Here is a 26,275-nt window from a genome sequence, read left to right as displayed (position 1 = left end):
TGTGGTTTCAGTTTTGTGGTTGCTCTTTGTTATTTACTGGTTGGTATGTTTCATTTGTATTCTCAGTTTGTGCCTTATGGATAACAGTGAGACTGGGGACCAGCATTTGCACACTACAGTTTGTGAACTACAAAAGTCAGTTAATGATTTAACAGACTTGGTTAATCAGATTTTAACAAAAGTTCCTTCTTGGGCTGCCAGCAGAGGCAAGGAAGAGTAGCCACCTCAAGCTCATTCTATTTTTCCAGCTTCATACAGTTCCAGTGGGTATGACATCACACCAGCACAAAGACTACTTTCAAGGGAGGAGAACCAATTGGGTTCGCAGATCCAGTCGACTGGCAGGAGGAATGGTCCAATGGGAGAAATGGCTTTGTACAATGGCGCTTCCTCTTTACAGGAATGGCTTGCAACACACAATAAATGGTGTTTTGAGCCTGCTTTAGCTTCTGAAAGCAGCATGTTGGTGGATAAACTAAAACTTTTTGAAGAAGCTGTTTTGAAATACAGGAGATTACAACTAGAGAATAAATATTTGGCAGAGTGCATTCATGTTGAACGTATTCCAAAGGGGCTGAGGCTTTTATTTATTTTTTATTTATTTAACATTTGTTAACCGGGCTAGTCCAGCTGGATATATTTCCATTTTCAGCAGAGGCCCGAGGAGAAAAGCTCCAATTGTAAAACATACCACCACCACACCAAAAAGTTTAAAATAGACAAAAAGGAATTAGCTATAAATTCTAGGAAGACAAAAAGACATACTATACTAGATACATCATACATTTACAGAACATTTTACAGCATGTAAGTCTAGGGCAATCCCAAGACATTATTAGAAAATACTTTAAATCTTTGGTAAATCTAGTTTATGTAGGCAGTTACTTTTCCTAAGAATTATTTACTAGACATATTATTAGAAAAAAAGGAAGGGAGAAAAAAAAGGAGGGTATATTAATCAAGAGGCAGGGAATACTACCAACAGGGTACATTGATAGCTCAGCAGAAAAGATATCTAATTGTTGTCAAGTAGTAGAGATTACTTAAGTACCTTCTAATTTAGGGGAGAAAATAGGAAAGAGTAGGAGAGTGGGAGGCCAAGAGATGACAATGAGAATCCAGAGGATCAGTCTGGGTAACAGCAAGGGCATAGCCAGTGATTTTTAAGGTATGTCTTAAGACTTAGCTTGAAGAGAGAGAGGGATGGAAGTGTGGTAAGGTCAGAGGGCAAGACGTTCCATTGTTTTCCCTTGGTATTTGAGAATAGTGAGTCACCAGCTAAGTTGTTTGACTTGGTGGTCCTAGTAAGTAGTTTATTGGAGGAGCGTAAGGACTCAAGATTCTTATAGGGTGATATAAGGTTGTTTAGTACTGGTGTATTATTAGGTTGATAAACAATTTTATGAGTGATGGTAAGTTGGGAAAGTATCAGAAGGTTTTTTAGTTCCAGCCAGTCTAGTTGATGAAGGTTATGACAATGGTGAGTTCTATATGGGTTTCCAGTGGCAAATCTAGCAATACTATTATAGGAGTTGGATAGTTTGGTAAGATTACTTTTTTTTAGATTAGTATATATGGGAACTGCATACAGTAGAGTTGAAATTAGGTGGGAGTGGGCAATAGTTTTTCTGGCAGTTGGAGTCAGGAAAGGTTTTATCCTATATAGGGAGCCTAGTTTTTTATTAATAGATTTAATAGTGTTATTAATGTGAATGTCAAAGGTGAGATTATTATCAATTGTAATCCCTAATAGTTTGGTGGAAAAGTCTGGGGATATAAGGGTACCATTGCTAGATTGAATGGAGAAATCTATGGGGGGGGGGAACTTACTGTTTGGCGTAAACAATAGTAGCTTGGTCTTTTTTGTGTTCAAAAGAAGGCACCCTTCTAGAGAACTATGACTCTACAGTGTTAAAAGCTGTTTGGGTTAAAGACTGAAGTTCAGATATAGAGCTGGCAGAGCATATGATTGTAGAATCATCAGCATATTGTATACAGGTGGTTAGAGGAATGGCTATTTGAAGGTCATTGATGAATAATGAGAATAGGAGTGGACCAAGAATGGAGCCTTGAGGGACTCCTAGGGAAATGGGAAGGTGAGAAGATAGTTGATTGTCCCAAAGGACTGCTTGCTGTCTATTACTAAGGTAGGACTTAAACCAGAGAATTCCTTTGGTGTCAAGAGAGAAGGATGACAGAGTATTCAAGAGTAGGCGATGGTTAACCATATCAAAGGCTTTAGACAGGTCGAGAAAAAGTGCTGATGAGAGGCTGTTATTATTGCGGTTATTATTAATGGTGTTGGTGAAGGATAGGAGAGCTGAGGTGGTACTATGATAAGGCCTGAAACCATGCTGACAGTTAGCTAGAATGTTATGTTTTAGTAAGTGGTTCATAAGCTGTTGGTGAATACATTTTTCCATAATTTTGGCTATTGGAGAAAGGAGGGCTATAGGCCTGTAGTTAGAATAGTCAGCAGCGTTACCTCCTTTGTGTAAGGGAATAATATGAGAGATTTTCCAGAGATCTGGAATGGTTCCTTAGGTTATGGTACGGTTAATCAGGATGGATATAGGATAGGCGACTACTTTGGCAGCTTGCTGAAGGTATTCAGATGGTAAGTTATCGGTTGAGGGGGTACAAGGTTTGAGTTTGTGGATAAGTTTATAGATGTAGGAGATAGGGATGGGTTTTAGCTGGAATGTAGGCTGATTATGAGGTAAGGAGTTAGGTAGATCAGAGTTATCTGTTGCTAGTTGGTTGGCTAGAAATTATATGGTATTTGTGAAGAAAGTGTTAAAGGTATTGGCAGTTTGATGGGAGGTATTGTTTTCTGACCCTAGAGGGGAAGGAGTGCTAGACTGGCCAGGGTGAAGGAGGTTATTTATGCTTGCCCAGAACTTTTGTGGATTAGTGTTGTGATTTTGCTGCAGTTTGCAAAAGTAGCTTTTTTATCAGAGAGAATTGCTTTTTTGTAGCATTTCTCAACTGTCTAAAGGTTTGGTGAACTGGGGTATTTCTGGTTGCTCTCCACTTAGTCCAGGACTTATTTCTATGTAAAATTTTTTGTCTGGTATCTTTGGGGCAGGTTTGGATTTTGTTCTAATGGATCGTTTAGGTGCATGTCTGTCAAGGGTTGTTAAGAATCCTGGTGAATTGGAAATTTCCTTCTAGGTTAGAGAAGGATTCTGTTTTACACAAGGAACATTTAGCCTTATTTAATAGGCATGGCTGTGAACTTTTAAAGGTACTGATAAATGACAATGACAGAAAATTGCTATGAACTTGATGAAACTATTAATAGAATTGATATCACTTTGCATATGGATTTGTTATGTGATTCTAAAAAAGATGTATATTTTAATGTTTTTGTAAAGGTTGACTGTACTATGACAGAAATACATGATAGAAAAATTAAAAAAACTGATGAGAGATGAAAGAGAGTATTTGAATGGTGTTGCATACACCTTAAACCCTATTTATAAAACAAACTCTACTGTCAGTGAAGTTGAAAGTGAAGCAAGGGAAGCCGAACCTATATCTTATAATCAGTCACCTTCTTACTCTGAGAAGGCAGACCCTTTAGTACACCCCCATCTGAGGAGGTCTGAAAGACTGAGGAACAAGAGGGAGGGTTTTCAGAACAGTTACAGATAGGACACTTATTACAGGGGTCAATATGTGAATCAGAGGGGAAGGGGGAGAGGGAAGTATTGAACACACTTTCTGCAGAATTACAGGACACTGGTGAGTTAAATACACTTTCAGATGCAGAGGTCTTGAAAATTATTTTTAATACTGAAGGGGACTTTAAAGTGTATAATTATAGTGAGGTGAACATTACTGAGTCTTGTGCAAATTTATTTGAAAAGGGGTTCACCTTTGTTCCCTGTAGAAAATCCAGAATTGAGGAAGTTTTAAACTTTGTTATTCACCAAGAAACTTAATTTGGCTTTTTATGTTAAAGACACTGCTACAAGTAGTACACCTAATAGAGGTTGTTCTAGACCTAGCACATTCATACCCCCCTCTTTTCCAGTCATTTCCATCTTTGAAAAGCTGTGTGAATGTGAAATTCATGAGTTATTACATCAAAAAAATAACCAAGTAGATTCCTTTAACTTAACCAGGGCAGAGTCTGATTTACTCAAACAACTATGTAACAATGGTAACATCCAAATTATGAAACCTGACAATGGAGGGGAGGGGGTCGTGATTATGAACAAAAATAACTACGTCAGTAAAATGTTTTCCATCTTATTTACTGACATATATGAGGAATCTTCAATTAATGAAATGAATATAGCTTATCACAAGGTGGATGTGTGTCTAGAAGACTTAAGCTTAATTGACCAAATTACCATGATAGAACTAGAATATCTAAGTATCTTGCCCAAAAAGCCCTATGGTATTTGGGATACTGAAAATACATAAGGGACTAAGAGATCCCCCTTTTCATCCAGAAGTAGATGTTAGGGATTCTAAAACTTTTTATATAGCCCAATACATAGACAAACACACAAAACAGGTAATTTTACAACATCCTACATATATCAAGGACTCTTGGGATTTTTGGGGACATATTGATCAGAATTCATATAGTGAAAAACCTCATTTTTGTCACTATTGACATTGTCGATCTTGTTTCTGTGAACCCCCATAACTTGGGTATAGAATTTTTTTTTCAGTATTTGAGTAAATACACTGACTTTACACACACCAACATTTCTACTTTGGCTACCTTGATGGAGATAGTGCTGGAGAATAATTTCTTAATATTTGAAAAACAACTATTTAAGCAGAAAATTGGAGTGGCCATGGGGGCAGCGTGTGCCCCCTCCTTTGCCAACACAGTATTGGCCTATTGGGAATTGAATTATGTTTTAAACAGTAATTTCTCAGATTCATGGACATATCTTGCAGGTTTTTTGAATGACATCATTATATTTTGGACAGGTACGAGAGACAGACTAAATGATTTTTTTCAATACTTACATACGACTACTACATTTTTTAAATTCACCATGAATGTATCAGAAGAGGAAATTAGTTATTTGGACATTAAGTTACTTAAAAACAGACTAAGAGGTGAATTATCCTCTAATATTTACAGGAAGACCACATATTCAAACACTTTGTTGCATTACTCTAGTAACCACACTATTCATTAGAAAAAATCCTTGGTAAAAGGACAATGCGGCCGGTTGGCAAGGATGGTTTCAGAAATAGATTAATTCCTGACACAATGTGGGGTTTTGAAGGAAATGTTCATAAAAAGGGGGTACCCGGAGAACTTTTTAAGTGATATTTTCAATGAAGTGGTACAAAAAAGACTTAGGGGAGTTTTCACCCCATTGATGGGTATAGGGTTGAATAACCAGTCTCAAGTTATGAATAAGGAATCTATGAACCACTTCAGTACAGCACTAGTTTTAACTTTTAACAGTGATTTCTATGATATAAGACATATAATTGAGAAAAACTGGGTAATTTTCTTGGTGGACCCCAAACATATTAAAGTTGTGGGGGAGAGACCACAAATAGTGTACCAGAAGGATGTATGTATAAAAACATGGTGGAAAGGGAAGAGACAACTAATTTAGAGGGTAAGATGATTAAGTGTGGGTCCTGTACTAAATGTCAACACATTTTAAAATGTAACTTGGTTAATGTCCATAATTATGGGTTCATAAAACTTAAAAAGAAATATAGTTGCAAATCGCAGGGTGTGGTATATTTAGCATCTTGCCAGCAATGTCCTGCATACTTTGTGGGAAAAACTCTCAACCAGTTCTGTACTAGGATTTATCAACATGTTTATTGTATTAGAAAGATGTAAGAACAAACGAAGAAGGACCACCACGAAAAAAGCAAAATAAAATTTAAAATTTTAATACAAAAGATAAGCACTTTCATGTACAACCAATATACGTTTCATCAGATCTTAAAATACAACTAAAAAACTCTCATTTTATATATAGCAGTTAATTTAACAATTGAATAATTGAACATATCAATCTATTAACTAGTTAGACAGGCTATTAAAGTCTTTTCCAACCATTTTTTAAAAAGCTCATCAACTCAATAAATGTAAAAAATACAAAATAATTCATGCAGTAAATATCAATGAAAAACTTTCTAAAAGTATATATATAATATCTAAAAATGTATATATGTGCAACTATAGAGACATATATATATAAAAACATCTAACATGAAATCTGATGCATATATAACATAATATACAATAAAATAAAATAACAAAACTTTACTAGGACACAACTTATAAAAACATCATATTTATAACATAAACTATGCAATAATGTAAACTATTTCAAACTACGTGCTTCAAGAATTAATTTTATCATAATAGATTGATTAAGACCTGGTGCTTGATGTGCACATAATTTAAAAATCCATTGAAGTTCAATAGTCTCCAAATAGTTCATATTGTTCCCTCCTCTCTTATTTGGGACTACTAACTGTAGCATCCTGAATGTAAACATGTGGCCCTCATTCGTCATGATATGTTTGGCTAAAGCATTTAATGGATTTTGTTTCTTGATATCATAAGAATGATTATATATTCTATCTTTTAGCCTTCTTGTTGTCATGCCGACATAGAAGGCGTAACATTGCTTACAGGTCGCTAAATATATAAGATTAGCATTGTCACAAGAAGCAAAAAATCTAGGTTTGAAATTATAATCCAAAACAGGGTGTATGAACTCCCGAGTGTCACTAATCAAATCACAAAAATTACACTTACCACATGGAAAGGTACCAAAAACCTTCACTTTTTTAAAGGGTTGCCTAATATTTAAATGACTATGGTCAGAACATAACAGTCTCTTCAGATTTTTACTGTTTCTATATGTAAAGCTTGGTGTTTCACCTACTAATTTACCTATATCAGGATCTACTATAGGTATGTGCCAATTTGTACGTATAATTTTCACTATTTCTTTATTATCATTAGTGAATCTTGTCATAAAGGTCACTTTTTGATCACTTTTATTATGGCTAACATATCTCAAGCCCTTCTGTCTAATATAAGTCTGTTCAATTCCATGTATAGCTTTATTATTAATTGACTCTCTCAAATTTTTAACCATAGAGCTACTGTAACTTCTTTCAATAAATAAATATTCCAATAAATCAGCCTGTTCAATTAACTGTGAAATCTCTCTGCATAGCTTGGTAAGCCTAATAAACTGTTTCTTAACGATATTAGAAAATATAAAGCGCGGATGCATGCTGTCAAAGTGAAGCAACGTATTCTTCCAGCATGTCTTCCTATATAAGTTAGTAGTTAAGTAGCCATGTAGATCTTTTGAAATAGTAATATCCAAAAAATTAACCTGAAAGGTAGAAAATTCCATTGTAAATCTAAGGAAGTCAGTAGTACTTTCTAAATAACAAACAAGATCTTTTAGTTCATCTATAGTACCATTCCAAAAGAATAGTATATCATCTACAAATCTCCTATACATTAAGATTTTTGTGAAAAAATCACTGTTAAAGAGATATTGCCTCTCCCAATAGTAGACTACCAAGTTTGCATATGTATTAGCACATGGGGTACCCATAGCGACACCCCATTTCTGCAGATATAATTGATTGTTAAACATAAACACATTATTATTTAAAATTATGTCTAATAAAGTACACAGTAATATTTGTTCATCATTAGTGAAATCAGGAGTATGACTTATTAAGTCTCTAATGGCTTCTATTCCATAATCATTGGGAATTGAGGTAAACAGGTTTTTTACATCTAGAATGACCAACAGGCACATATTAGGCAATCCTCCTTTAAATAAAGAATCTAGTACATTAATTAGTTGGTAAGTGTCTCTTAATATAGTGGGTATATTTTTAACCAATGGACTGAGTGTTTTCTCTATATACATAGATATAGTCTCTGTTATCCATCTCTCTCACCTGCCACTATGGGACGCATATGGTAAAACATTTTTGTGTATCTGAGGCAAACCTTTTATATAAGGTACAAGTGGGTGTTCTATTAAAAAGTAATTGTAAAGATCAAAACTAATCTGTCTACACATCAGGAGGTCATATAAATCATTATGTATCTTGCTTATTAATTTATCCAATATATCTTGATCTATCAATAAATAAGTGTTAACATCACGTAACATTTCATTCATAATATCACAGTAATCTTGAGTGTTCAACAGTACTATCCCTCCACCCTTGTCAGCTGGCTTTATGGTTAAATCTATATTACTACACAAAACTTGTAATGAACACCATTCTGCATTGCTTATATTAAAGTAACAACACTTGCATTTTGAAAAATAAACGTAAAAATCTTTTTCACATAATTTCACAAAACAATCAACTACATTGGATATTAAAGGTAAAAAATTACTTTTCCGTTTAGGACAAAATTTTGAACCTAATTGTTGTGTAGTTTGCTTATTTAAATACAATAACTTCAAAGCTACAGAGCATCCAAATATTCGTAAATCAGTCAAAAGTTCACTTAAACAGCTATTCTGTGAAGGAATAAAGGTTAACCCTTTATTTAGAAGAGATAAATCAGTTAAACTGAGATCAAACCTTGAGTAATTAAATACAAGTATTAGAAAGACGGACAGGAACAACGTTCTGGCAAAACAAGTGATTATTTTTCCACAACATACTTAAATTCATGGTGGTTGACCACGTACATTTGGGACAGAGAGGGGGGGTCATATAATGAATTTTTGGAGTTCAGCAAACTGCAATGGCAGCTTAAACTAAATGCAGTTACCCCTCCAGGACTGAATGACCAATGTTCCATTCAGAGTGTGTTAAAGCTAAAAGCCAGTTCTGAATATTAAACCATTGCAGTTTCTTATGTGGTAACATACAGCATATATTTTAAATGTTTTTTTTTCTAGTTGAATAAATTCCTTAATGTTTAGCATGGTATTTTGTACAAAACCATACAGAAAAGCAAAAAAAAATAATTATATTTGTTTGTATGTTATATATGTTTAACTTTTTGTATAGATAATCTCATGCGGGGTTTTACTGTACTATATCTTTAAATGTAGAATGAAAGTTTGTAGTTGTCCAATCAGGTGTTTTTGAATGGTATATAAGGTGGCTGTTTAAATTATGTTTTATTCTGATGAAGTGTTTTGCATTGTCAAGATGAAAGTGTTAAATTAAAATATGTTGGTGTGGTTCCAGTTTCGTGGTTATTCTTTGTTATTTACTGGTTGGTGTGTTTCATTTGTATTCTCAGTTTGTCACCTTTTTTCAAGGCAGAATTTTTGTGGGTCAAACCTATTCAGATTTTTGGTGTGATCATTAATGAGGTCAGTGATGATGCTCCCCATAGCTTTACAGACAAGACTTGGAGGGCTTATGGGCCTATAGTTTCCTGTGTCCATGCTGGGACCACTATTATAAGGAGGCATCACCAATTCAGTGTGCCAGAATTCAGGGGAAATTACCTTTGGCTAGTATAGGTTAAACAGTTTAAAGAGTTAATCACAAGATTACAGTTGACACTATTTATTAGACAACCCGGTGCTTTTGTTGGGACACTTGGAATAACTGTTTTGGTCTTTGATACTATTCTAAGGACATAATCCTTTAGGATGATAGTTTCAGGGGAGATCTTGGCAGCAAACATGTTTGTTAGTATGTTAGCAATGTCTTTTAGATTAGCGTGGAAGGCATCTTTATAGAAAAGTTCTGAGATGAATTTTGAATTATTCTTCAGTTTACTAATGTAGCTGAAGATGGTTGAACATAACTTAGTTGCTAACCTGAGTTCATGGTTCCTTTGTTTGTCTTAGTAGCTGCCATTATATTTTTTTGGCAGGCTTTATCTTCAGCTGAGAGACTCTGACCTTATATGGTAATTTCATCAGTTTCTTTCCTCTGTCATTTGTTTTCAAATTTGCCTATTTACCTATCTATATTTGGTTTTGGGAGGGATAACCTGATCAATGGATTTGTTTTATTGGACATAAAGATCCTTAGCACAGGTATATCCTGAGTCTACTGTGGAGTTTTCATGGTGAACATAAAGGTTTTGTTGTATAATTGTAAACAGTTTGCTTTTCTGAAGTCTCTAAAGAGGGTGCATTGGTCATCAGGGAGTGAATACTTTGAGGGTAAATGTAACCAGTAAGTGGTCTGATTTAATTAATGAGGGACAGGTCATGGGGAGGGAACAGGCTGAAGTCATGCTGGGGAGATGCAGGTCCAGAATGTTCTCATCCCTGATTATTTTTTTTTTCTTGTTTACCCAGTCCAAGAAACATTGTGCAAACCTTATGTTGGAAATGTAGGTGCAGCAATTTATATAGGGACAGTTGAAGTTGTCAATGATTAATGAGCCACTACTTCTAGGGATATTTTTAAAGTACTCCACAAAATGTTCATGATCTTAGGAAACTGGAAGGAGATTGATAACAAGCTGTAATTGATATTTTGGCTTCCCTAAGGTCATCTGTAGATCTGTGAGCCCATTGCAGGGATCTCTGGGTGTCACTTTTGAAGAGATGCTGTCATGGTTGAACACTAAGACTCTGCCAAAGTTGCCAGTGGGCTTAAAGACATGGTAGCCACAGAATCCAGGAACATGGGAGAACTATCTTTTTATTTGAACCATGTTTCAGTAAATACAGAAACATGGATGCATTCCAGATGCAGAAGTGCCTCCAGACCAAGCAGTATATTGTTAAGACTTTGGACATTGGGAAGGGTCACCTTGACGTTGTTCAATTTGATAACAAATGATAAGAGACTTAGGGACACAGGTGGATAGTGGTCTCACCTTCGATAACCACGTTGCCACAACAGTCAGGAAATCCTTCTATGTAAAAAAAAACAAGTAATCTCCGTGGTATCCCCGAAGTCTCAATGGGAGGAGGACTTTGTGTTAAACAACACAGACTACATGCGGCATATCACATGCTATTTACGTTTTACTGATGATGTCTTTATTGTGTGGGAAGGTGACACCTTGCAGCTTGGAGATTTTATCACTTACCTCAATCAAACAACCCCCTTCCTGAAGTTTACCTCTTCCCATAGCTGTACTTCAACCACTTTCTTAGATATGCAGATTTCCAAGGACATCAACAATAACAGAATCACCACTGATCTATTCAGAAAACCAACGAGGGTTAACTTATTACTCCACAGTAAAAGTCTACATCCTACAAAATCCAAGTATAATGTAGTGAAATCCCAAGGTTATAGATTAGCACGAGTCACCACAGAGATGGAACCATTTTTGAGAAACCTGAACAACTTAGAGAATGATTTTCTAGTGAGAGGCTATGAAAGTCAGATGTTAAAAATCATCCTGGAACCCATTATAGAACTGAAAAGGACTGAAGCACCTTCACTCAACCTCCCCAGTAGAAAGATGTTAAGTAATCCCACAGAGAATAACAAATGCAAAAATAGCTGCATCCTGACATACACTTTGGATTATCACAGTATCAAAAATATTATTGAAGAAAACTGGGACATTGTCACAGGAAACCCTTTTCTGATTAACATCTTAGGTGAAGCCCCATCATTTGTTTATAGGAAGGCCAGGAATATTAGAAGTTTTGTTGAATTTAAACCTAGACCATGTGAGAAAAGCACTAAAAGATGTGAAACTAATTGTACATTTTGTATATTTATACAGCAAGGTGATAGTTTTTATTGCCTTATTTAAAGAAGATCATTAAAACCAGTGCAGGGGGTGACTGTAACACTAAAAAAGTAATTTACAGGGCATAGTGCAATGAATGTGATGCATTCTATGTGGGCAAGACTGTAAATAAACTCAAGCGAAGGATTTCATGTCATATGTCAGAAATCCGCTCTGGATGTAAAAATAATGCACTAGCCAAACACCTTTCTCTTCATAAAAGACACACAGGTTTTAAGTTCCAGATCCTGGATCGCATAGACATGGGCGATCTTGAAGGAGACATCCCGAATATTCTGGAAAAACAGGAACTCATGTGGCAATTAAAGCTGAACTCTTTTAGAAAGCCTGGACTAAACTATTACTGTTCAATTAAAAGTGCACTGGAACTTAGAAAATTGCCAAATTGTTTACATGACTAAATGTATTTTATTTTATTTTTTTCTACAAATTGGTTTTAAATACCATTTTAAATCATTTGAAATTTAAGTGTATATTTTGTTTCCATCATCATACATATATTTTTTTACTTTTTTCTGGTTCTCTTTTTTTCCACTTTATTCAAAATGATGGTAATAACAATACTAACTAATTATACAATTATATAGGTTTTTAGGGTTCTTGTACACAGACCTGAAGAAGTCTAGAAGGACGAAAGCGATCTTTGTTAACAATAGGTTATGAAAATAGAAACTGATTTTTACATGCAAAATCTATATGTATATATTTATATATAATTTTTGATCACAAAATGAACTAAGGTTGATATATTTCCAGCCATGTAGTATATTGCCTTGTATAAAATCACAGACTTAATAATTTGGTTAAATAAGATGTACCATTAAAGTACGTTAGGGCTATATATTATTATGACAGCTACTAGGTAGGGCAGGACTAGCTCGAATGTCACACTGATGGGGGAAGGGATGTGAATTTAACATGTGTACCAATAACACTTTGTTTTACAGCACAATAAACCACTCCCATGCCTGATAAAAAGCATATATATATTTAGAAAGCTTGTGAGGAAATTATTACTCTATTTTTGTTTTACTTGGATCGCTTGTCTGTGTACTTAATAAAGGATTTTTGACTGGAAACAGACTGCCTGCCTTGCTTGGATTACTTTCGAATACTTAGTAATGCTGTAGAATTATATATTTTCTATTATTACTTTTTGACTTGACGAGTTTACGTTCGCTACTTCTACTACTATTGTCTGATCTGAATAATATACAGTGATTAACTAGAAATATATGGACTGAAAATCTTCCACACAGAGAAGTTTCTTACACTGTTTTGAAATCCTTCTATGTGGCACACCTCATCACTAAGGGCTTTTCATCCAGAAAAAAGGAGGTCATTGTCCCACTGTACTCATCCCTCATTAGACCTATTATAGAATACAACGCCCCATTTGGTATGTACCTATCAAGACATCTGCAACAACTGGAAAGGCCACAGACATACCTCACTAAAAGAATCACAGAGCTAAAGCATAGGCTCTACGCTGACTGCCTTAAAAAACTCCAACTATACTCTGTCACATATCGTCTACTCAGAGGCGATCTCTGCTTAACATACAAGGCCATGTCAAACCCAGAGCTGTTGGACATGCTACACTTAAAAAAATCCCAGTCCCTCAGAGCCACATGCTCCAGGGATCTAAACTTTTTCATCACAATAAATAAAACATGCTGGAGGGATAGGTTCCTGACGCAGAGACTCCCCAGACTCTGGAATAAACTGCCCATACATGTCAAGCAGAGTGCCTCTTTGGCCCTCTTCAAAAGGAACCTTGACGATTGGATGGCAGAAAGGAAATTCATCCCAGGATCACGTCAGTCACCCTGTTAGACAGGGGTCCAGGGAAGTAAATAATGTGGGAAGAAATAGCCAGGGAATTGTTATGGCTAGGCTTGTATAGGCCCTAGGGCCAATAGCCTAGTACCAACCTATGAACCTATTTAAGATTTAATTTGTTTGTTAGGATGGGATGTTCATTAGATGAACTTTACCTAAAAAAAACACAATGGGGCAGCAAAGATGACTAGTATGAAGAAACCCTTGGACAGGAAGAGGAAAAAGTATGTTGGAGTGTCAACTATCTTGTTCCAGTGCAGGCAACAAAACTGACCACCTCTGGAATGACACCAGGTACTTAGAGAACCCGATTATCTTTTCCTTAAACCTGGGCATCATTCTCAGGGAAGAGAGGATACCACTCAGAGCTAGAGTCTTACCCTTGACACTTGCTTGTATAGCAAGTTCTAGCATGTCTTTCTGTGCACACACACACACACACACACACACACACACACACACACACACACACACACACACACACACACACATACACTCACTCATTCACTCACTCACTCACTCACTCACTCACTCACTCACTCACTCACTCACACATATTTAAGGAACATTTCCTTCTATAGGTAAAATGATTTGTAGACTTAAAATTTAGTTACAGTGACAAATGGTAGTATTTCAAACAAAAGTTAATTCTAAAAATAGCTGAAAAGAAAGGAAAATATATAATCATTCAGAAATATATAATAGTTTACAACATTATGTGTTGTGTGTCTCTTTATTCATTTTGTTGTTTTAAATTCCTAATAATTTGCATATTTTTTGAAAAAAATATTACACTCAATTCTGCAGCCTACTCACAAACTATATGAGACACTCCAAGATTTCAGGGCTTGTTTTATAGTCAAAGGCAAGACTACAGCACCTCTCTTTCTTCACTCTAACCTTTTGTCTTCTTGGAAGGGATCTGTGTCCAACACACACAGATCAGTAAATGATCTCATACTATTTGAAATTCATTGCTTAGAATACACCCGAATAACATGAGCCCAAGAAGGCATCCATCCCATTAAAAATTAATATCAACCATACTGTAAGACATGATAACTTCAGATCTCAATGACTCCTCTTTTAATTAAACTCAGACCAAAAATCCATGCTTTCTAGAAGGACTAGATAACTACATGGACACCCTTAAGTTCCAATATGGTATCTGAGGCATCAAGCTAATAGCCCTTGAGCTTGTTCACCAAACCTATGAAACTATTTTAACATAACTACAAAATTTTCACCACTGTATTTCCTCTGATAAAATGCAGTAATCTAAGCAAATGTGTATTTACATATATACTGTATAAATGTTTGAATATATCCCACATGGGAATAACTTGCTGACTGTCATTATATTGTAAAATGCCTTTAAATGTACATGGACATTCAGTTAGAGGTGGAATTAAAGAAAACTTTGATTTAATCAAGCAGCAGAATATAGAAAGAGAGAAAAATATAGTCACATAAAGTAATGAAATAAAATGAAGTATAAAAAAATAGCTAACAGCTTGTAGCCATTATAGAATTATCATATGCGTTATCATGTTTTATCAAGTTCATTAGAGCCAGTGTCAAAGTAACAGTATTATCTTAGTAAATATTTTTCTAGATCTGTACCTTAAGCATTTATAGTTCTTGAAACTGTATTTGGTGAATAAATATATGATACATACAGTGAGAGAAATACAATATATATATATATATATATATATATATATATATATATTATTTTTACCATTGTCAACAAATCCTGGTATGTATGCAGCACGATTCTGCCTCCTGCTTGCTAAACTGGTTGTTTCCTTTCCCTGAACTCGGACCTTTAGGCTATATCGGCCACTTCCTGTGAAGGAGGTGAAATATCTCGAATAAATTCCATCACACCTTGCAACATCTGGATCTAAATGAAAGGGAGAGCAGACAGTGTGACAATATATGTAGGCATTTACAATATTTTATGAAATCTCATTCCTCCTGTTTACAGAATAAAAAAGAAAAAGAATATCCAGAAATGAAACCTGAAATTATCGAATAGCTCCATTATATATATTATGACTCCTTTAAGTGTGTCCTTTGTTATGAAGTGTAAAGAATGTTTATGATTCATTAATCTTCACATTCATGAACATTTTACATAAAAAATCATTATGTCTCTACAAGTGTGACTTTTGTACCCACTGTCATATGATGTTTGGTGTTACTACTAAACACAAAAAACTGCAGCACAAAATACATTTTGCTGTATTTTTAGTAACTAGAGATACTGTATGAGAACAGCAGATATTTATATCTATAGCCATCTATATGTCTAACTATATCTATCTATCTATCTAAGGAGAATTTCTAGCATAATGAGCTAGAAATTCTTCATAAGCAAACCACCACAGGTAACCTCCCATCATATCATTGTTAGCTATAGATCCCCCTCCATGACCCAGAACACTCACACAAGATACCTAAAGAAACTTGAGTTGCTAAGCATAGGACCTAACACAGTAATTCTGGGAGACTTCAACTATCCTTCAATAAAGTGGGAAACCCACACATTCTCAGTTAGGTAGGCCTAGAAATTTCTGGACTGTGTTAACACAAATGAAACGCTCACAAGTGGAGCAACATGCTCAGCTTGGATCCTCACACATATGGGGAACTGCTACACAACCCCCTCATGTGTATCATCCTCTGTAACAAGGTCAGACCACAAAGTGTTGGTATATTTTGAAATTATACTGGAAGAGGTACCCCCTTCAAACCCAAGAATGTTCAGCAATTATTCTAAAGCAAATAATCTACCATTGAAGTGATCCATTGGCAAAATTTGACCACTCCTCATCTAAAATAATTCAGCTGCCTGTGCTGTGTCCTTCTCCCAGGCATTCTACCACCACTGCAGCCATTGTATAGAGGTGTTTGTTCCCACTTGAAAGAAGCAAAACAAAATCTCCAAAATAAGCCATTTTGGTGGCCCCTAGCCATAAACAACCTGTACAAAAAGAGGAAAAAAATCAAGGCTAAACACAGTAAACATAACAAAAATGCAATCATAAACTTTAACAAACAGATATAGAGTCTAGTCAAGACCGCTAAAGCCAAATTTACGTTAAATATGACATCCCAGGCTAAAGACAACCATAAGGCATTCTTCAGTTATGTTAAGAAGAAGAAGGGAAATATGCAGCAGTGAGTCAAACTGGTGGTAAATGGTACCTATCACACCAGATGGCATTGTGAACCTACTGCCAGATAAGTTTAATGCAATCTTCAGTAAAACATCAACTCCCACCCATCCCACAGGTCACCAATAAGGAGATACTAAAATCCACACCACCCTCTGTTATACCCAGTGAACAGGTCCTAAATGCTTTCTCCAAGGCAAAGAACACAGCATCATAGGTCTTGATAACATGCCAGAGTGCTCCTAAATGGCTTGAAACATGACTTATCTGCCCTCCTTAACAAAGCTATTTAATCTTAGCCTTGAAACAGGGTTTGTGCCCTTGGAAAGGCCACTCACTAGGTAACCAACTGACTTTCACAGATTATGCATGAGATAAGAATAGGTGAGTCCACCCCCATTAAAAGGACAGTCACAATTGAAGTTCCCCAGGGAGCAGTATTAGAATCAATCGTGTTTGGCATTTACTTCTTGGACATCTGGGCCAATACAAATAGACTGTGGTGATCAAGTATGTCGACTACTGCAAGTTCAAGAGGGTCATAGAATCCCCCGAGGACACAAAAATCCTTGAGAAGAGTCTCACACAAACATACAATTGGTGTAAGAACTGTGACCTGAAACTAAATGCAAAAAAGGGCATAATCATCTCCTTCAGTAAATCATCCACACCCTTAAACTACAACATTGATAATGCATATCTTAAAGTAGAAACAGTGGTTAAGGATCCTATGTAGATAATGATCTGGCCTTTGAGGTATCTGCTACAGTTAGGAAGTTGATTTTTATGGCATAACTTCAGTGTAAAGGCATTGCATCCAGGTCCAGGATGGCCAGAATCCCCTGTAGTCAGCCCTTATTAGACCAGTCGTCAAGTACAATGCTCCATTTTGTAGGCACCTTCAAAGGCACATGCTTTAACTTGAACACCCACAGAAATTTCTTACCAAAAGAATATAGGGTGACCAACACATGAATTATGACGACCACCTTAGATTATTCTCCCTAATCTCAGTCTCCTATGACCTGCTAATGGGAGACCTCTGCCTAGCCTTTAAGGCCTCCTCAGACCCTGTATTGATGAACTTGCTCCATAACTGCAAAAACAATAGCATCAGAAACACCTGCTGTAAGGATTTTAACCTTTCCAGCAATCCAACATGTTGGGGAGACAAATACATCTCACAAGAGTTTACACTGCTCTCAAACAGGCTTCTAGTCCCTGGAGAACAAAGTACTTCCCTGACCCAATTCAAACATGATCTGGACAAATGGATAGGAAACTGCAAATTTATCAGAGGTGTAACACCTATGTATTTGCTGGACAAGAGGACACTCATGTGCAACAAAGCTGTAACTTAATTATTTCCTGTCTTTAAAAGGGGAAGAATTATAGTGACAGAGCAGGCTATACTGAGGGGGCTAGCTGATGGATGCATTGCAAGTGTCTGGAAGGCTTTGCCTCACAGTGCATTTTTGTGTAACAGAATGGTTTACCTACCTTGGAAAAAGCAAAGGTGTTATGGAAAATGTTGCTGATGCAGTACCCAAAGTCACCCAAACAGCGACATTGTGAACCTCCAAACCTTAGACCCTACCCAGTTTGGATTTGTAAAGGGCAGGTCATGTCTCCTAAACCTGGTTGACTTTTTTGAGACGGTTACCAAAGCCATCAATAAGAGAAAGGTGGTCCACATGGCCTACCTTGACCTTGCAAAGGCCTTTGATACCATTCCCCACTCAGGAATTATAGACAAGCTCACTAACCTTAATATAAACCCCTACGTTACAAGATGGGTTGCCAAATGGCTCATGGACAGAACCCACACGGTGAGAATAGGAAGTGCTAGGTCCAACTCCAAACCTGTGACAGGTGGAGTAACTCACAGCTCAGTCTTGGGACCTCTCCTGTTTGGTATCTACTTCTCTGAAGTACAAGCAAACACAGAGGGACTATGGGTAACAAAGTTCACAGATGACTGCAAACTGGGCAACATAATCGAGTCTCCTACTAACGTAGATATCCTCCAAAAGGGTCTCACTGAAACAGATACCTGGTGCCAAAACCTTGGCCTCAAGCTAAATGCCAAAAAGTGCATTGTCATCCCCTTCGGAAAAAAAACAAGTACCCATGAACTACCACATAGGTGGCAGTTCACTAAACACAAAGAGTGTGATAAGAGACCTAGGGACCCTGGTTGATAGTAACCTCTCCTTTGATAACCACATCGCCAAAGTGGTTAGAAAATCCTTCTATATGGCCGACCTAATCACAAAAGGGTTTGCATCTAAAAAAAAAAAGGAAGTCATTGTTCCCCTCTACTCACCACTCATTAGACCCATTATTGAGTACAATGCCACATTTGGGATGTACCTTACGAGACACCTGCAACAACTGGAGAGGCCTCAAAAGTACCTCACCAAGTGGATAACGGGCCTTAAACAGATGACCTATGCCACCAGGCTAAAAAAACTCCAACTATACTCGGTCGCATACCAACTACTCAGAGGTGATCTCTGCCTGACATACAAATCTATATCAAACACTGAATTGCTGTACCTGCTCCACCTAAGGAAAACCCAATCTATCTGAGCTGCACACTCTAGGGACCTAAACCTTACCTCAACAATGAACAGGACTTGTTGGAGGGACAGATTCGTATCCCAGAGACTTCCCTTGCTCTGGAATAAAGTTCCCTTATATGTGAGGCAGAGCTCCTCATTAGCACTCTTCAAAAAAAATCTTGATGAGTGGATGGGAAACAGGAAATTTACCCCAGGAATCACTTCAGACAGAGGCACAGGTAACTAAACTATGTGGGAGGCAAAAGCCAAGACATTTTGGCTAGGCTTAATTATGCCCTAGCGCCGATAGCCTAGTACCTACCTATGAACCTATGACAGTCCATGCTTGCCAGCACTTGTCTGCAAACTGTACTCCCGCTGTACTTTAATTACTCTGACACTGTGCACTAATGGGCTGTAGATATGTAAGCCATGTTTATTGTCTCTTACACTTGTGGAAATAGCATACTGGAGGCCCACCATACCCTGTAACATTTCCTGTTGTCTGTGTTCATTCGGAACAGTGTGTAGACATCTACATTGCAGAACTGTGATAGAGCCTGCCTGTGTCCTGCAATTAAGACCACCATCACAGTACTGCAAGCTGTCCTGCCTGTCCCTGATAGCCAGTCAAGATGAACTACCCCCCCCCCCCCGCAACCCTCACAAGACTGCAACTTGTCTTGTCTGTGGCCTGTAACCCCTCAGGATATACCTTCGGTCCACAGGACTGCATCCTGTCTTGCTAGTTCCCTCTAACCAGTCAGGTTGAACCCCCCACCCCAGTTTCAGAGTACTTTCATCACCTGTGCATTGCCACCACATATACATACACACTGCACTGTTGTGTGACAGTGTCTGTTTCTACTATGCCCCTTTGAGTGGTGACTGCAATCATGAGTTCCATTACCAATTATCCTATTTACTGACTGTTTCTCTGTATAACAGTCCAGTCTGATAAATTCTTTATTTTGATTCTTTGTGTTGCTCTCTATAATGAGACTTTCTGCAAAATGGCAACAGTTTGTTATCTCTCTAAAACACAGGTCATAGCATGGATATTATGCTAATGAGATGAGTTAGCATGATTGTTTTTGAATTGTGATTATGCTAATGAGATGAGTTAGCATGATTGTTTTTGAATTGTGCCAATAACGTAATGCATTATGAACCCTGTTTAACACTGCAAGGCTTGTTACTACTCATGTGTGAGCTGAGAGGTCATAGGATATGGCCATACTAGTTACACTTTATATCATGCTAATGACCCTGGGCATCAAGCTACTTTTCAGCCCATCATGGCCATTCATGAGATTTAAAGACCTGTAGTGTATGCATGTCTGTGCAGCCTGGCCATGCCCATGTCACCCTGCATTGCACTACTGAGCATGTGCAAGATGTTATTATTAATGGGAATCATGATATCTTACTGCCATCGATGGTCACATTGTGTCCATGATATACAACCATGTCCTCTGGTAACTACCCCTCCATTAACTGGGAAACTACTCATGTACCAATACACTTGCCCAACATTGCCTGGAATTCTTTAATTCCAGTGCCCTGGACCAGGTCGTTCTTACCTCCACTAGAGGTAGCAACATCCTTGACCTGGTCATTACTAACATGGGCGACCATTGCCCTACACCAATAGTCAAGTCCTCCCTGGTTAGATCTGACCACAAACTAATCATCTTGGAAATCCTCATCCGTCCTACCCCCTGCAAAAGTAACCACCATGAAAAACTTCCCCAAAGTTAGCTTTGGGCTCCTAAAAACAGACGTGGCTAACTTCACGGCACCCATGCAAATGGAGAATAGTTGCATGACCACCTAATCATACACCAGTGCATTGTACGAACAAGTACACAAATGCATGGATCTCACCATACCCAACAGAACCAAGATGCTCTCCTCATAAAAAAGGAAGCCAATCTGGTGGTCCCCTGCCATAAACAAACTCTACAACAGAAGGAGGAAACTGATGCGTAATAAGGTGAATTCCCAAGACTGGAAAAACTCCCTTATCAGACTCAACAAAAAGTTGAGATCCCTCATCAAATCCTCTAAAGCTAGCTATGAAAACAGAATTACAGCAGATAGTAAAGACAACCGTAAAGCCTTCTATAGTTATGTAAAGAATCCCCATGGCAATACCCAGATTTGCTCTGAGCTACTGCACAATGGTACTTCCTATACAAAGGCAGGAAGACAAAAACATCTTCAAGTATGACTGGTGCACTGCAAATAAACATAAACCTCAAAGTAAAAAGTAGCCAGAACCTAGATTCAGTGAAAAGTGACACAAAATCTCCAATTATAATTTTAACATTTATTGTTTAAATATGTCTCAGACTGGTTTCAGCCAACAAGCTTTCATCAGTGGGATAAAAGAGCAAATAGGGGAGGCCCCACAACTGAACCCTGTGGGGTTCCACTCGTGACTGGTCAGCAGTCTGACTTGGAGTCTGCTACTTTCACACTGTGGGTTCTATCTGTAAGCCAATTTGCAACCCTCCTAGTGATATAGGGGTTGATGCCTAATTTGGTGAGTCTATCAATAATTCCTGAGTGGGGAATGGTATCAAAGGCCTTAGCCAGATCGAGGTAGGTTGTATGAACTGCCTTGCCCCCATCTACAGCTCTGGTGACTGACTTAAAGAAGTCAACCAGGTTGAGCAGGCATGCTCTACCCTTCACAAAACCAAACTCTGTGGGATCCAGAGTTTGGAGATTCCCTATATCCTTGTTAATTAGGTCCACGATGATGCGCTTCATAGCCTTACATATCAGACTCATCAGGCTAATGAGCCGATAATTTGCAGTGTCTGTAGTCACTCCCCCTTTATGGAGAGGGATGAATGTAGCAGTGCATCATTCTGTAGGGACAAAGCCTGAGATGAGGCTGTGAATAAACAGGGCACACAGGTGTGGTGTCAGTTCACTTTGTAGTTCATGTAGAACACAGCCAGGGATATTGTCAGATCACATGGCAGCTGTATTCTTGGCCTTGGACAATGCAGCTTTAACCTGTGCTACAGTAATGCTGGGTGCCTGCCATTCTTCCAGTATTGTGATTGGTCCTTTAAGGGGGGAGAGGGGTAAAGTTGGCACTGAATCTGTCAGCCAGTATGTTGGCAATATCTGTTGGCTCAGTATAGGAGGTACCATTGTGCAGTAAATCAGAACACATCTGGGTATTGCCATGGAGATTCTTGATATAACTGTAGAAAGCTTTGTGGTTGTTTATAGTGTCTGCCACAATTCTGTCTTCACAGCTAGCTTTAGAGGTTTTGATGTGGGATCTCAAATTTTTGTTGAGACTAATAATGGAGTATTTCCAGTCTTAGGACTGCACCTTTTTCTGCAACAGTTTCTTCCTTCTGTTGTAGAGTTTGTTAATGGCAGGGGACCACCAGATTGTCTTCCTGTTTTTGGAGGAGAGCGTCTTGGTTCTGTTGGATATGACTAGCTCCATACATTTATGTACGTATTTGTACAATGCATTGGTGTATGATTTGGCAGTCATTCACCTATTTTCCATTTGCATGGGTGCCATGAAGTTAGCCACCTCTGTTTTTAGGAGCCCAAGGTCAGCTTTGGAAAAGTTTTTTATGGTAGTTACCTTTGCTGGTGGTATAGGTGAGATGTGGATTTCCATGGTAATTAGTTTGTGGTCGGATCTAACCAGGGAGGAATTGACTGTTGGTGTTGAGCAACAGTTGCCATGTTAGTAATAACTAGGTCAAGGATGTTGCTTCCTCTAGTGGTGGTAAGAATGAGCTGATCTAACACATTGGAATTAATGAATTCCAGGAAGCACTGGGCAAGTGTATTGGTGCATGAGCAGTTTTCCCAGTTGATGGAGGGATAACTGAAATCGCCCAGTATGAGAGTGTTGGGTTGGACACTAATAGTTTCTCGAGTGCTTAGGAACGTATAGTGAGAGTCTTGGAACGTGGTTGGGGACCTATAGCAGGCTACCACCTTAATTACCGTCTTACCCACTGTTAGTTGTAGCTGAAGTATCTCCGATGCATTATGCTGGGCTACTAGTCTGGGGATCTGCATATCCTTTAAGAATATTGCGATACCACCACCTTTGGAGCTTTGGTCCATGTTTTGGGGCCGCAAGGTGTGGACTGGTTACAGCCTGGTAGCACAGAGGTGCTTTCTGCTGCTTTAAACCAGTCTCCATTACAGCACAAATGTCGATGTTCTCCATTTTGAGGAGTGCTTCAAGGGAGTGCATCTTGAGATTTAGACTTCTAGCACTGAGCAGCATGACCCTAAGATTACATTTATTTATAGCTGTCACAGTGGTAATTTGGTCTTTGGAATATTGCCTAAAAAAGGCACTATAGGAGTGGCAACAGCCTTAGCCAGTATCTGGAAGCCTAGGGATGACAGATGCAGGTCATCTCTGGCAAAGCATCAATGTCTGTCAACCATGTAATTCCAAGCAGATAAATACTGGATCCCCTTAGAATAACACCAGAAACTTAGCCAATTGTTGAAGTCAATCATTTTTTGCTTGTACTGCGATATCATTCTCGGCAATGGTAGGATACTGCTCAGGGCTAGGGTCATAACTGCTTGGGCCACATAATCCGAGAGCTCATCCATGTCTCTTTCATGTAGTTCAGGGAGGTGAGTCTCAGGTCATTCACACCCACATGGACAATGACAGTCATACTTGTACTTGTTGTGGAGTGACCTGAGTGTTTTTGTTATGTGTTGGATCCTGGCATCCAACAGACAACTTCTCCTTATTCAACCTTGTGAGTAGGACATCAGTGTGCCTCACTATCAAGTCACCTATGATTAATGTATTGGGCAAGATGTTTTGTCTTAGGGGCTTAGGTTGAGAGGCACACTGTGTAGGTGAGCTTTGTGTCTTGTGATTTGTGCTGTGTTGTGGTGGTCAAGTGCATTTCTGATTTGGAGGTTTCTGCTGTTTGGGTAGATTTCTAATGAGATCCTCCACGAAGGTGGTTGTGTGGTTTGTGTTTTTTTTATGTGAGAGCTGTGATGGTGGGTGCTCTGGAGGGCTATGTGTTCCATGTGGTGTGGTGTGGTGCAGGTGTTGACCTTCTCCTCTTGACCAGCTATTCTGGTCTTGGCTGGAGAGTGTATGTCTTCCACTTTGGCAATATAAGTGCATCTCTCACAAGTCTGAGTGTTGGAGGTAAGAGGAGAGGTTGTCTGTGTACATGAGGCAGTTGCTACACTGCCACAGAATGCCCAAGTTCACCTGGTTAATAGGAGAAAGCACAGGGAACTGACCTTTAGACAAGCCAGGAGGGATGGTCATTATTAATAAGTATTGGAGCTGTTTCCTTATAGGACGTTTAGTGCTGTTAGCACTTATGTGTACTACAATAATTGCTACAAGAAGCCAGATGAAGTGCTAGGTGAATAAGCTAGTTAAATGCAAGAGAGAAGAGAACTAGCAAGATCTATGGCAAAAACTGAAGAGCAGACTTTCTGGCGCCGGTAATAGTTTACCCTAGCTTAATGGTGCAGCATGGTGTGCAAACATGTGCAAACACAGGCTTTTAAAGGAGAAAGTAGAAAGGGAGCTAGAAACCACTCATCATGTGAGAGACTTCCCTCTAACACAGAAAGGTGTGGGAACTGAGAAACTACAATACAGTCCTGAATACAGCAAATCTGTATCTGGATTACTCTAATAACAGGAACGGCAGGAAAACAAGCTAGAACTTTTTTTGTTAATATAACAGTAGCAAATGAACAAACTGATTTAAACAAATTAAACAATTAACCAATAAAAAATCTCAAAACTGAGCCCTGTTCCAGCAGTCTTCAATCAGACAAGTTCTAGCTGCGGACTCCTGCCACTAGGGTGCAGGGGAACCTTCTCAAAAAAAAGATGGCCTGGATTAGTGCTCAAGATATACAAACAAAGCTAGATTCAGCAGGTCTGAATCTAGTCTATGCTACAGCAAGCAAGGTGCACAAATTTCAGAAAGAAACAGTTCAAATAATCAGGCACAATAAGCCTTTAACCAGAAATTCCCAGCTTAGAAGAGCATAATATACCCTCTCCTCCCACAAGAGTGCAGACCACAAACCTTCTTAATGTAAAATAACTGACTTGAAGCCCAAGTGCTTAAACCAGAATTAAGACACTTTTAGAATAACATACACTAAGCCTTCAATCAGCCACTCCCTACTTAGAAGGATGTAAGCTACCTGTCCTGACACAAGATTGCAGACCACAAAGCCTCTTAAAGTAAAACACCTGGCCTGAAGCCCAAGTGCTTAAACCAAAAGGCTTAGAATAACAGTTATAATTTAATCAGACTACTAACAAGCAGTAATAAATGCAGCAGAATAAATGCAATTGAGTACTTTTAAGAATAGACAGCAAAAGCAAAATAAAGTATGGATAAATTGCAATTTTTTAATATAACCAATAAAAAGCTAAAATCTGAGCCCCATTCCAGCAGTCTTCAATCAAATAAGTTCTAACTGTACACACCTGCCACTAGGGTGCAGGGGAAACTTTTCCAAAAAAAGATGGGCTGGATTAGTGGTCAAGTTATACAAACAAAGCTAGATTCAGAAGGTCTGAATCCAGTCAGTGCTACAACAAACAAGGCGCACCAATTTCGGAAAGAAACAGTTCAAATAATCAGGCACAATAAGCCTTTAACCAGAAATTCCCAGCTTAGAAGGGCAGAATCTACCCTCTCCTCCACAAGAGTGCAGACCACAAACCTTCTTAATGTTAAATAACTGGCCTGAAGCCTAAGTGCTTAAACCAGAACTAAGACACTTTTAGAATAACAGACACTAAGCCTTCAATCAGCAACTCCCAACTTAGAAGGATGTAAGCTACCTGTCCTGTCACAAGAGTGCAGACCACAAACCTTCTTAATGTAAAACTGGCCTGAAGCCCAAGTGCTTAAACCAAATGGCTTAGAATAGCAGTTACAATTTAATCAGGTTACTAACAAGTAGTA

At 38.1% G+C, this 26,275-nt stretch overlaps 1 protein-coding gene across 1 annotated transcript in view; it reads right to left on the bottom strand.

The window, feature by feature from the left end:
• The window catches only part of LOC122814283 (calcium-activated chloride channel regulator 1-like), a 2,127,707-nt gene that overhangs the window by 1,091,950 nt on the left and 1,009,482 nt on the right, over positions 1-26,275 (bottom strand). Inside the window, exon 13 of the mRNA XM_044086873.1 lies at positions 15,282-15,446. Within this exon, the coding sequence (XP_043942808.1) occupies positions 15,282-15,446 (165 nt within the window). The remainder of the gene's footprint in view (positions 1-15,281; positions 15,447-26,275) is intronic.

This window comes from Protopterus annectens, chromosome 10.part0, assembly GCF_019279795.1.
Source record: "Protopterus annectens isolate FY-2018-M chromosome 10.part0, PAN1.0, whole genome shotgun sequence".
NCBI classification, from domain to species: domain Eukaryota; kingdom Metazoa; phylum Chordata; order Ceratodontiformes; family Protopteridae; genus Protopterus; species Protopterus annectens.
The sequence above is the reverse complement of the archived record's forward strand: the minus strand, read 5'-3'. Positions and strand labels throughout refer to the sequence as shown.